The sequence below is a fragment of the Onychomys torridus genome, chromosome 4 (assembly GCF_903995425.1).
Source record: "Onychomys torridus chromosome 4, mOncTor1.1, whole genome shotgun sequence".
Classification (NCBI taxonomy): domain Eukaryota; kingdom Metazoa; phylum Chordata; class Mammalia; order Rodentia; family Cricetidae; genus Onychomys; species Onychomys torridus.
The window spans coordinates 94,800,927-94,813,489 of NC_050446.1; the positions used below are offsets into that span (position 1 = coordinate 94,800,927).

General features: G+C 43.6%; 1 protein-coding gene across 3 annotated transcripts in view; it reads right to left on the bottom strand.

Moving 5' to 3' along the window:
* Positions 1 to 12,563, bottom strand: part of Znf106 (zinc finger protein 106) — a 49,144-nt gene that overhangs the window by 17,322 nt on the left and 19,259 nt on the right. For 2 of the 3 annotated variants that reach the window (XM_036184093.1, XM_036184094.1), the window contains 5 exons: positions 6,398 to 7,025; positions 4,875 to 4,944; positions 2,754 to 2,908; positions 2,612 to 2,672; positions 421 to 756 (listed from right to left, as the gene is read on the bottom strand). In XM_036184093.1, the coding sequence (XP_036039986.1) occupies positions 421 to 756; positions 2,612 to 2,672; positions 2,754 to 2,908; positions 4,875 to 4,944; positions 6,398 to 7,025 (1,250 nt within the window). Of the gene's footprint in view, positions 1 to 420; positions 757 to 2,611; positions 2,673 to 2,753; positions 2,909 to 4,874; positions 4,945 to 6,397; positions 7,026 to 7,951; positions 10,121 to 12,563 lie in introns of all 3 variants that reach the window. The other variant, XM_036184092.1, reaches the window with a different exon arrangement.

The window sequence follows — 12,563 nt, forward strand, 5'->3', positions numbered from 1 at the left end:
GAATATTTTATTAGTTTCTTAAGAATTTATTTATGTGTGTGTTAGCACAGGTATATGTGGGGGCCCAGGTTCTCTTCTTTCCGAATGGATTCTAGGGATTACACTCAGGCCACCAGTCTTGGTGACAAGCTCCTTTACCCACTGAGTCATCCCCCTGACTCCATGTTTTCTGAAGTATTTGAAAACAACCTTCCTATATGAATTATCTGTCAATTAAAAAAAACCTAACTATAACAACTACTTTATTTTTGAGACCTGGAACTTGCTGTGCAGATCAGGCTGATCTCTAACTCAGAGATCCACCTGTGTCCACCTCCAAGTGCTGGATTAACAGCATGCAGCACCACGTGTGACTTTGTTTTAACAGGCTTTACAACTGTCCTTCAGAGCACTCTGAACTCAAGAGAAAAGCTTACTTACTATTAGTCTGCAGTAAGTCCTTGGACACACTGGAAGCAGAGCCTTGTGGCACAGCACTCATACTCCCCTCTTGTTCAGGAGACATGGGCTCTTGTTTTATCTGAACTGATGAATCAGGGACAGTACCATGGACTTGGAAAGCAGATGTGCTTATTTGGAGAGGGGTTCCAGTGGATGGTGGAGACACATGGCCAGGAGGTGGCTCCAGAAACCCCAGGGAAAAGGGAGTAGGCAGCAGTGTGGTCTCAATAGATGTCTGTGATCGGCTATTCCTTTGTTCTCGGGCTGTGAGGCTACAGGGAGCCTGGTCTGGGTGCTCAGAAGGTTCATACGTTTCTACAACAAGAAATACAGACACACATACAAATGCAAGAATGTCACTTGGAAAGCCATTTATTTCTTAGCCAATTTTTATTTGTTTTGTTTTGATGAAACAAAGTCTCACTATGTAGTGCTGGCTATCTTAGAACTCAATATATAGATTAGACTGGTCTTGAACTCACAGAGATCCCCCTGTCTCAGTGCCCCAAAGCTGGGATTAAAGGTACATGTCACCATACCTGGCCTCCAATATGTATTTTTAAAGATGAGGAAATAATTTTAAGTTGGGCATGGTGTTGCATGCCTGTAATCACAGCCTTGGAGGTGGAGACTAGAGAATGAGGAGTCTGGCAACACCCTCAGACACCTACTATGTTTACGGGAACATGGGATACATGAGATCCTGTCTCAAAAACATCAATCAGTCAGACATGGTGGCTCATGTCTTTAATTCCAGCACATAGGAGGCAGAGGCAGGCAGATCTCTGAGTTCAAGGCCAATCTGGACTACAGAGCCAGAGCTACATTGAAAGACCCTGTCTGAAAAAAAACTACAATAAAAAATTAAGCAAAAATTGAATTAATAACGTGTTAGCACCCTCCCTCTTAACTTGTCCAAACAAAATGTATAACCTATACAACTATCAAGGGCACAGAGAGAACAGGCTTTAACATTTAAATTGCTCAAAGTACAAGACAGCTCACACCTGAAATCCTAACATTCAATAGTCTGAGAAAGATAAATTGATAGTTCTAGGTCACCCTAGGCTATGTAAGTCCTGGGACAGCCTGGGCTACTGAGTAAGACCTGTCAAAAAATTAACAATAAAAATTAAACAAAGAAAATTTAAAAATCTAATTTTAAATGGCTTATCCAAGTCATACAGTTACTAATAGAAGTCAACATTTGAACTCAGGGCCAGGCGGTGGTGGTGCATGCCTTTAATCCCAGCACAAAGCCAGGCAGATCTCTGTGAGTTCAAGGCCAACCTGGGCTACCAAGTGAGTTCCAGGAAAGGCACAAAGCTACACAGAAAAACCCTGTCTCGAAAAAAACAAAATAAAACAAACAAACAAAAGATTCGAACTCAGTCCTCTGGTCCCAAACAAAAGCTCCTATCCCCACTGTTCTTTCTCCTCTGCCCATCACTGTAGCCCCGCACTATAAACTGAACCTAGGCCCTTGCCCAGACTAAGCAGACACTCAACTGAAGGTGGAGGTTTCCGTCCCACCAGCAATTGCCAATTACCGGGTAGCCACTTCCCAAATGACCACACAGAGACTTACATTACTTATAAATGCTCCGCCAGTAGCTGAGGCTTATTGCTAATTAGTTCTTACACTTAAATTGTTACCCACATTCTTATCAATGCTTAGCCATGTGTTTGGTACTTTTTCTCAGTACAGCACTCTCATCTTGATCCCTTTGAGTCTGGCAGGCGAGTCCGTCCTTCCTCTTCCCAGTAGTTTGGTCTCCTCACCTACACTTCCTGCCTGGCTACTGGCCAATCAGCATTTTATTAAACCAATTCAAGTGGCAATTTACAGTGTCCAAGGGGATTACCTCACAGCACTCAACAGCTAAGCTATATCACTAATTCTTTCCACTCATTCTGAGATGCAGGTGGGTCTTGAATTCACTCTCTAACCCAGATAAACCTTGATCTCACAATCCTGTGTCAGCCTCCTAAGCAGCAGAGAACACAGCCTGGCCACTCAGCTCAGCTCTGTTAAACACTTTTGAGACATACACGTGTCTGGATGAAAACACAGAGACATGCAGGACAGAGTGTGATACTCCCATGGCTTCTCTGCTTTATCCCTGACAAATACCAAAGACTAATGGTTCATCAGACATGCTCTAAATACCTTGTAATCCTTGTAGAATCTGTATTCTGTGAGTCCTCAGTGCACTCATCTCCATAGTTATCTGAAAGTAAAACAGACGGCTAAGCATTCTAGAATGCAAGCCCCAAGCCCATCAGCGTTCCTGGGACTCTTCGGCTGTTACCTGCTGCTTGAGCACGAGCAGCCTCTGGACTTCGACGTACGCTGTCTGCAGTGCCGCCCGTGCCTGTAGGAGATTGCTGTCCATGCACTGCAGCGACTTGCTCAGTTCTTCCTCTCTTAAGGAAATATTCAGTAGCTGGTCAACCTGAGAACGTTCTGTCAAAGCAAAAGGGCAAGTTCAGTAAGTCTTCCAGGAGAGAAATACAAATAGAGAAGTACCAACCTGTCTTTCTCTCAACAGGTGATCGAGACTCATGCTTCTTACAAAATATGTGGCCAGACCTGATGATAGCAAAGCTAAACATATCAAAATAAGAACCAGCAGGGATCTGCAGTTCCCACCCCTGCTTATTGGATTTGAGAACACTGCCCTCACCACTTCCTGGGGGACCTCTGCCCTGGGACAGACTGCTCCAGTCGCATCTCCCTTCCTTCTACTGGGTACTGAGCTCCTCACTAGGGCTTTGGCCCGGACTGAGCCTCAGGCTTTCAGTGCTGGTACTCTTCTGAGACCATGTTTTCTAGTCTGTTTCTCAGATTCAAATAGTTCCCTTCAGTCAGACTCTTGCTTGGTTTTTGACACAGGGATTATATGGTCCTGGTTGACCTAGAACTTCCACTTGCCTCTGTCTGTGAAGGGTTGGGATTAAGGGCATGAATCACCACAATTAGCCTAATTATTGTTTTGTTGTTGTTGCTTTTCTTTTCTTTTTCTTTTTTAAGGGAAACAGGGTCTTATTACATAGTAGAATTGGCCTTGAACTTTCTAGGTTATCTGGCCACCACATTAATTCCAGATGTCTGTCTGTCTGTCAGTCTGTCTCTCGACAGGGTTTCTCTGTGTAGCTTTGGTGCCTGTCCTGGACCTCACTCTGTAGCACAGGCTGGCCTTGAACTCACAGAGATCTGCCTGCCTCCGTCTCCTGAGTGCTGGGATTAAAGGCATACACTTCCACCACCCAGCGACCCAGATGTTTCTCTTGATGTACAAAAGCTTTCTAAGTATGATGCAATCTCAATGTGCTGAGGAACTTTTTTTTTTTTTTGTTCTGTGACTTATGCCATAGTTCTCCTTATTAAAGCTTTCCCAAAGAAAATCTAATTTTGATACCCAATAGAAACCTAAATAGACCCAAATCAGAGCCTGTTCTTTCTGCTATGAACTCCTTTATTCATGTTAGATAGATAAACAAGGAGTCTCAATAAAAAGGAGTGAAGCCAGGTGAGGCGGCTTCCAGCTGCAACCCCAGCACTTGGGCCTCAGAGGCAGAACTACCCTGAGTTCAAGGCTAGCCTGAGTCACAGGTCAAGAAACCTTAGAACCAAGAAAGAAAAGGTGAGAGGGACAACATTTAATTAAACGACAGGAAATTAATTCCAACAGAAAAATCCCAGTGAGATTTCCTGCCTATATATATGGTCTAGAACCTAACAGCTTTCAGATCTATGTGGCATCATGTATTTCTTCAGCGGCAACTAACGTACCAAGAGATAAGACTTTTCTCTGATTTTAAACAAGACAACAATGAAAGAAAAACCATGTATGGGCCAGGTATGGTGGCACAAGTTTGCAATCTAGCTTGGCCAGGCAGACTGTAGCCTTGGCTATCCTGGATCTATAGACAGATGATGCCCCAGTGCTGAGGACTGAACCAGGGGCCTCATGTTTTCTAGGCAAGTACTTTACCACTGAGTCACAACCCAGTTCCTTTCTCAATAGAAAAACACAGCAAGCCTTGTGGTACGATGCTCCAAGCTTGTAACTCCAGCACATGGAAGGCTGAGACAAGAGGATTTCTGCATATCTGAGGCCAGTCTGGACTTTAGAGCCAAATTATGAAAGGCTCAAGTGTTATCAGGGCAATTTCTTGTGGTCAGAGATAGGTACATGTATGAAGCCCTGGGATCAACCCCCAGCATTGTAAAGATAAAAGCAATAGGCCAGGCAGTGGTGCACACCTTTAACCCCAGCACTTGGGAGGCAGAGGCAGGTGAATCTCTGAGTTTCAGTAGTCAGAGCTGATATGCAGAGAAACCTGCCTCAAAAACAAACACACACACCCACACACCAACTAAACAAATAAAAACAATAATGTTCTGCTATAGCATTCTGTAGCCATACCTTTCTTTCCTTTAATTTTCCTTCTTTTATTTTTTCTCTCAAGACTTGGTAGTTCAGGGGAAGATCCATCCTGAAGAGAAAGAAAATTGAATATTGACTATATAAAGGACATTATGCAAGAGAGGGACAAAAAGAACGAGTTTTAAGATAGTCAATATGTTACCTTTTGCTACTGCTATCATCTGAGAGGACAACAGAGGCCTTGTGCACAACTCAACCATTAGTTGACTTAATGTTTCTAATAAAAAGCCCAAGATCAGCTGGGCGGTGGTGGCGCACGCCTTTAATCCCAGCACTCGGGGAGGCAGAGCCAGGTGGATCTCTGTGAGTTCAAGGCCAGCCTGGTCTACAGAGTGAGCTCCAGGACAGGCACCAAAACTACACAGAGAAACCCTGTCTCGAAAAACCAAAGAAGTCCAAGATCAAGTGCTTTCTGGTATTAGATGTAGTAAAAGCCCATGCTCAGCCTTCCATCTAGGCAAAGCCAACGACATTTTTTTTAAAATGTATATTGGTGTTTTGCCTGCGTGTATGTCTGTGTGAGGGTGTCAGATTCCCTGGGACTGGAGTTATAGACAGGTGTGAGCTGCCATGTGGGTGCTGGGAATTGAACCTGGGTCCTCTAGAAAAGCAGCTAGTGTTTTAACTGCTGAGCCATCTTTCCAGCCCACTAATGACATTTTAATTGATGTTTTTCATGGCCTAGGTTCCATTATAAATCTCCATAGAAAACATTTCCAACAAAAGCTAAACCACCTATAATGCAAACCTCAAGATAATGGCTTTTCAAAAGGGTACATCTCAAGCTTCAAGTATATTTAAAATCACCTAACAGTATCTTCTCTGTCTTAGAGAAGCAGAATCAGGGCTTGAAGCAGCTCTAAATCTGTCCACTGCTTTAGCTTTGAAGGGGGAGGGGGTACCAGATTACAGATAGTATGACCACTAGCAGCTTTCTTTTCAGAAAGCAACCTTGGGACAGGGATGTCTCCACCTCCGCTACCATCTTCAGGGCGAGGGGAGCACAAATGGTCAGACACTGGCAAAGTGTCTTACGGGGTCAGACTGGGTGACTGCAGGCGAAAGACAGTCACAACGACTAAATCTTCGTCACACACGTTCCTGTGTGTGTACTCTAATACTATCAAATCTCTCGAGCGTCAAGCCTTTCAGCTTAACCATGAACCCAACATTCACACATGCCCTACAAATGCAGTAGTACCAAGTGCCTCCATAAAAACAGACTAAATTACATCTGAAGATGTGACCTATCCTTAGTAAGGTGAACCACTGCTGACAGACTAGTTTTAGAGATGACTTCACATTTTCCTGGTACTGTACATTCCTATCCCATTACATCTAGTTTAGTGGAGCTACTCAGATAAGAGAAGGCAGGATGAAAGTTAAGAGTCTTATAATTCCACTTCAGAGCAAAGGAAAGCACACCTGATACCCAACAACAATCAGTTGAGCCTCTTTTATCAATAACCAAGTTGTCACACAGCATGGGGGATCAGACTTACCCCAGTGGCTCTTCGCTTCTTTCTAACACTGTGACCATCGATTTGCTCGGCACCAGAGGTACAGCTACTGTCAGTGGCTGCATCTGCTAAGCTGGAGATTGCATGAACTGAAGACGCATTTGATGAGAGTGAGTTTCCTTCTCCACTGCTCTCCTGGGCATGGCGCTCCAATGATGGTGTAGACCTCTCCTGGCTGTGCCAGTCTCTGGCCGAATGCACGAAAGGTATTATGTGATCAGATGGTAACTGTGCACTATGTCGCCTTTGGGTAGGAATGTTCCCGGCCCTTTCACCTGTTCTGACAGAGGAAGTCAGAGGTGCCACTTCCTGTTCAAGATACATGGCTGCCTTTTGACTCTGGGCAGCACTCAATGTGTTACTAGGTGAAATAATATGCTGGGGTTCATTTTCTTTGCCGGTACCTTCCTCACTAAAGAAGCTATACACAGGAGCCCTGTCCATGATCACGCTGCTTTCAGAAAGGCTTCGCTTTCTTGCCAAGCCAGAGGATGAGGAAATGGAAACACCTTCCCACTGGAATCCTTCCAGTCTGGACAGATCAGGTTCCTCATCTAAATCCAAGACTTCTTGTTCATTTTGAACCAAAGGTACCATTTCTATGCCAAACCTTTAAAAAGGAAGAAAAAAGAACAAATCAGACGTGGTTTAATGTGCTGGGTTCCACTCCACAAAGGTTACCGAGGACAGTTCCTGCTGTCAAGAAGTATACCCTCTGACAAGCGCTCCAGAAAAAGCAAACAAATACTGCAGTGTCACAGGCACTAAATCAGAACTGTACGCAGCTCCGAGATTACAAGTGAGCTAGTAACAACTGGGCTCCTCCCACTCCCTCAAATAGAGCTCCTTCTCTATAATAAACATTTTAAAAGCAAAGAAACCAGTTTACCAAGCATTCACAACCACAAATATGACTCTAAGCTTCCTACTTTACTACATCATGCACTATTCAAAAGGCCTAAGAAAGAAAAACAAGACAAAAAGATCAACAAGAACAGTAAAGGCTCTGGGCCTGGAGAGTTACACTTATGATTTTTCAAGTAGCAAACATATATTGAACACTCCTTGACCACTCTGAATAGTAGCATAAAATGTGACAAAAGAGCTTAAGAGAAAGCATTCTGTGATCCTCACTGTAATATCCAGAGTGCATACAGAAAGGTGTCACGAGCTAAGTGACAGGTAGTAAGAGCAGTCACAGTTAAAATTTTTACCGCTGGTTCCAAACATTAAGATTCAAAGGAAGATACCATGTTCTAGTCCATTTAAACCAAAGTGACAGATTTCTGCTGGCATTTTCCTAGGTCCATAGTTAGTTTCTCAGGTGGGCCCCCATTGTAACTGCATTGTGAGGAAAGACTATCACATGTGTAAGACAGGATCAGTCACTGTTTGATACTGAATTAAAGCAGACATCTACAATTGATATTTTCGGCAAACATTTAATTCAGCAGAACAATAACTCTCTTTTAATCATGGCCAAAGGGTGGTAACCTTTAAAAGAAGGCAAGGACAGATACTGAAGGAGACACACACCTGGGTAAACCTTTGCCCAGCTCTTGCTTTTTCTTGGTTACATGTTGAATGACCTGTTCCCAGTTGACATTTCTCCTTGATGCATTTAGAATCTGTCGTAGGGTTGGCTTAAGCCCAGACTCCTTCTCTGTTTCATTCTTTCGGTGGCCACTAATATTTCGAATACGTCGAGCACTATTGAGATTTGGCTCTGGAAGATGTGTTCCAGTTTTGCTCTTCAGACTAATGTGCCGGGTCAGATCTCTCTGGAGCGAGGCGGGAAAACCAAGTTTACTTAGTTCGGGAAGGAGTGTGCCTGGGGGCTGATTATTAATATCTTTTTGAAGCTCTGCATCCAAGCTGGTGCCCTCGAAGCTTTCTGTTTCAAAAGGTCCATCAGATTTAACAAGGTTGTTGTCCTGTGCATCTTCTAGAGAGGTCTTCAAGTCTAGCAGTGAGTCAGTGTGTGGACTGGCTGCTGCTGTCGCTTGTAACTCAGCCTCCTTCTGGGAAACTGTGGAATTAGGAGGAGAGGTGGAAAGGTTCCCAGATGTTCCCAGGATCTGGTTCCCTTGTTCCTTACCCACAGTGTGAGTGCTACAGGACAAAGTCTCTGTAGTTGCCGAAGCCACAGCTCCACTTGTGATACCGTGCTTTTCTGGATCAGATGTTGCACTATCGTTTTCAGCCGAGTGTGCCTGAAACTCAATGTTCACAGAGTCTTCTGTTGACTCTTCTACATTCCTGCTTTCTTTTGCACGGCTCTCAGGCCGTTTGGACTTGCTAACAAGTGGCTTCCGAGGTGCTTTGGAAGACTGGAGCGCCTCCTGGGCGTTCTGTGACATGTCATTTAACTTCTCATCAGGGTCTTTTTCAGTGCCTGACACAGTTTTATTCCCCTTTACAACAGGAGGACCTAAACCATATGACTTGGACGTGCAGGAAGAACCATGGCTAACTTCTAAAGTGGATTTGTTCAAGAGACATGAGCGATCTCCAGGAGAAAAAGATTTTGTTTCATTGTTTTTTGAACAGTTCTTTAAATTATGCTTATGAGGGCCTGATTTAGGAGTTGGAAGTGGAAGGAGCTGGGATTTTAATAATGGAATCTTATTTGACTTACGATGTGGTTCAGACTGTTCAGTAATGGGGCAAGCTTTCACCACCTCATAGAAAGCAGAGACATCAGGAACGGCTTTGTGATTGGGAGATCCAGGATGTATTTCCTTTTGTGTTTTTAGCATTGGGGGATTACTCGTTTTATCAATCGGTTCTTGCATTCCTGCAGTTATTAAGCTAAAATTAAAGAGAGGCTTATCTATCGTTTCTGACGTGTTGCTAGTGACTTCTTTCAGAGCTGACTGTAAATCTGGAGTCTTCTGGGAAGGGTAAGGTGTCCAGCGGCGGAATTTTTCCCTTGCTATGTTGGTGCTCTTTCCGTTAATTTTTGAGACTGCTGTGTCTGTTTGTTTAGTGGTCTGACTTTCTCGCTGCTCAAAATTGAACTTGAGCAAGCCTTCGGCCGCAGGAAATTTCTCACCTGCGAACCCCTCAGAAGGACTCGTGTATCTGCCAGCTTTGTCACTGTCCTGCCAGCGCCGTTTGTACCTCTCCTGGTTGAACTTGCTTGGCTTATTAGATTTCTTGCTCCACATCTTGGTCATGTCTTTCATTTGGTAGTTAACATTTCTGTTTCTGCCTTGTTGAAATTGGTCTCCAGGGCCATTGTAATTCCAACTATTTGTACCACGTACACTGGATTTCCAGTTTCCGTTACTGCTGTGCCCATGCCAGCTGGAAAAGCCACCTGCTCCTTCAGAATGCCAGCTGGAATTCCTTCCTGTACCGTTATAATTCCAGTCCACCACTCCACTGTTCGAATGCCAACCTCCTCCAGAATTACTATGATTATGGAACCAATTTGAAGAGCCTCTTGGAGCACCTTTATGCCACCCAGAACCTCCTCTTGGCCCACCACTATTCCTCAAAGAATGTGGAAAGCTACTTTTCCTAGTATTATTAAAACTGTCCTTTTCCCATTTCCAATCCCACTGTGGAGGTCCACGATGATGCCTTCCTGGCTGATTATAGCTCTCTCTGTCTTGGTAAGGGATTCGGTCTTCGAGTCTCCACTGGGGTTGCCTGTCATCCGAGTTTATTTCTTGGCTGTTACTGGAAGGCTCATCTTGTCTGAAAGAAAAACAGTTTGTCATTATGGATTTAATGAAATTCTTATATATTCTTCTTTTAAAGGCATAACAAACCCAAACTCTCCCTCTCCTCATCTCTTCTTAGATTACAGAATGAGACTCATTTTTATTTCTGGTGGTTGCTTTTACACCTGTAACCTAATAGACCATCTTCCCCTTCATCCTAGAAATATTCAAAATTGGACACATTTACACTATCCTCCTCCTCTTGCTTCTGTTGGGGTATTTTGGGGTGGTGGTGGTTAAGGTTCTAGAATTTTATTCCTATTATTGTTAGCATTTTTACATTATGTGGCTCTTTTCAAAATAAGAACGGTTATATTTTGTGGTTAGGATTATTGTTTTGTTTGGTTTGGTTTGGTTTGGTTTTTCAAGACAGGGTTTCTCTGTAGTTTTGGTGCCTGTCCTGGACTAGCTCTGTAGACCAGGCTGGCCTCGAACACACAGAGATGCACCTGCCTCTGCCTTCCGAGTGCTGGGATTACAGGCATGCGCCACCACCGCCCAGCAGGATTATTGTTAATTAATTCCATGTTCAGTCAGTGACCATGCATGATTTCTCCAGGAGCAGGTGCTTATTGAAAAATCTACTTTTTAACCTACTTTACGTGGTAAGATCACACTTTTCATGGATACCTTCATTATTAAGTAGCCATCATGGCTGTTAGTAGTGTAAGAAAACATTTATCTACAGTTCCTGTTTGGCTTAGAATTGAGCTGAAATAGTATATTAAGTCACAAACAGGAGCCAAACAGCACAGGCCAAATAAGACTTCCCATAAGGAGCTACAAAGAGCTCATGAGCTGGAGGCACTTTCTTTACAGAGAACCCACAGCTGTCCATGCTGTCCACACTACATAAGGAGCCCACAAAGAAGGAGTCCATTTACACGTCACAGCAACATGCAAAACCACTCTTCACTACAAACTGCTCGTGGTGTGTCTAACATCACCAGGAAATAAAATGAGCTAAAATTCACTTTTTTTTTCTGCTAAGTACTTGATATAGAGTAACTCATTAATGCTAAGTACTTTATTTGGTTTACTTCAATGAATTTTGATAATCCAGAGGCATATACATTTACTACTTTTTTAGAGAGGCTGAGTCATACATATACAAAAGGTAGAGCAAACCCTGAACCTTGACTGCTGATTTTATACTAACTACTTTGGCCTTGATACAATAAAAATATCACAACAGTTGTAGTTGAGTTTCTTTCTCTGAATTTGACTTAGGGCTGGAGAGATGGCTCAGCAGTTAAGAGCACTGGCTCTTCCAGGGGAACTGGGGTTCAATCCCCAGCACCCACATGACAGTTCATTACCATCTGTAACTATGGTGCCAAGGTATCTGATATTCTTTTCTGACCTCCATAGCTCCCAGGCATGCAAGATGGTGCCTAGACATGCATACACCTATACACATCAAATAAAATCTTAGGCTGGGCATGGTGATAACACACCTCTAATACAAAGCACTGAGAGGCAAAAGTGGGTGAATCTTGAGCCGGGCGGTGGTGGCGCACGCCTGTAATCCCAGCACTTGGGAGGCAGAGGCAGGTGAATCTCTGTGAGTTCAAGGCCAGCCTGGTCTACAGAGATAGTCCAGGACAGCCTCCAAAGCTACAGAGAAACCTTGTCTCAAAACCTCCCCCCCCAAAAAAGTGGGTGAGTCTCTGCGAGTCTGGGGCTAGCCTGGTCTATGTAGTAAGCTCCAGGCTAGCCAAGGGTACATAGTAAGACTCCACCTCAACAAACAAAAAACTAAAACAAAACACACTGACTTGTATTTTAAAAACTGACCTTGACTGGCTTTTTAAAAAAATGAAAAAACATTGATTGAGTGAGTGAGTGTGTGCATGTGAACATGGCACAGTGCATGTGTGGAGACCAGAGAACAATTCATGGGTGTCAGTTCTCTCCTTCCATCATGTAGGTTTTGGGGATTCAATGTAGGTTGTTAGGCTTGGCCATAAGTTCCTCTACACACAGAACCATCTTCACAGCTGTTTAGATTGTTGTTTGAGAAAGGGTTTCTCTGCTTCAACCAATCAGCAAATAAAAGTGCACAATTTTAGAGACCTATGTCACTACAGGGGAATAGAAGAACAGTAACTGTGATATCAGTGTCTAATTTTAGCCTCAGATAATGTTTAATCATTTACATAGCTAAGCTTCAGTAATAGTTTTATTGTTACTTGTTAGAAATTAGTGTCCTATATCCTGGCAGTGGTGGCATATGTCTTTAGTCTTAGCACTCAAGAGGCAGAGGCAGGCAGATCTCTGAGTTCAAGGCCAGCCTGGTCCACAGACTGAGTTCCAGGACAGCCAGGGCTACACAGAGAAACCCTGTCTCAGAAAAACAAACAAACAAAAAAACCCAACAACAAAACCACACACAACCCTTGCCCCAAAAAACAATG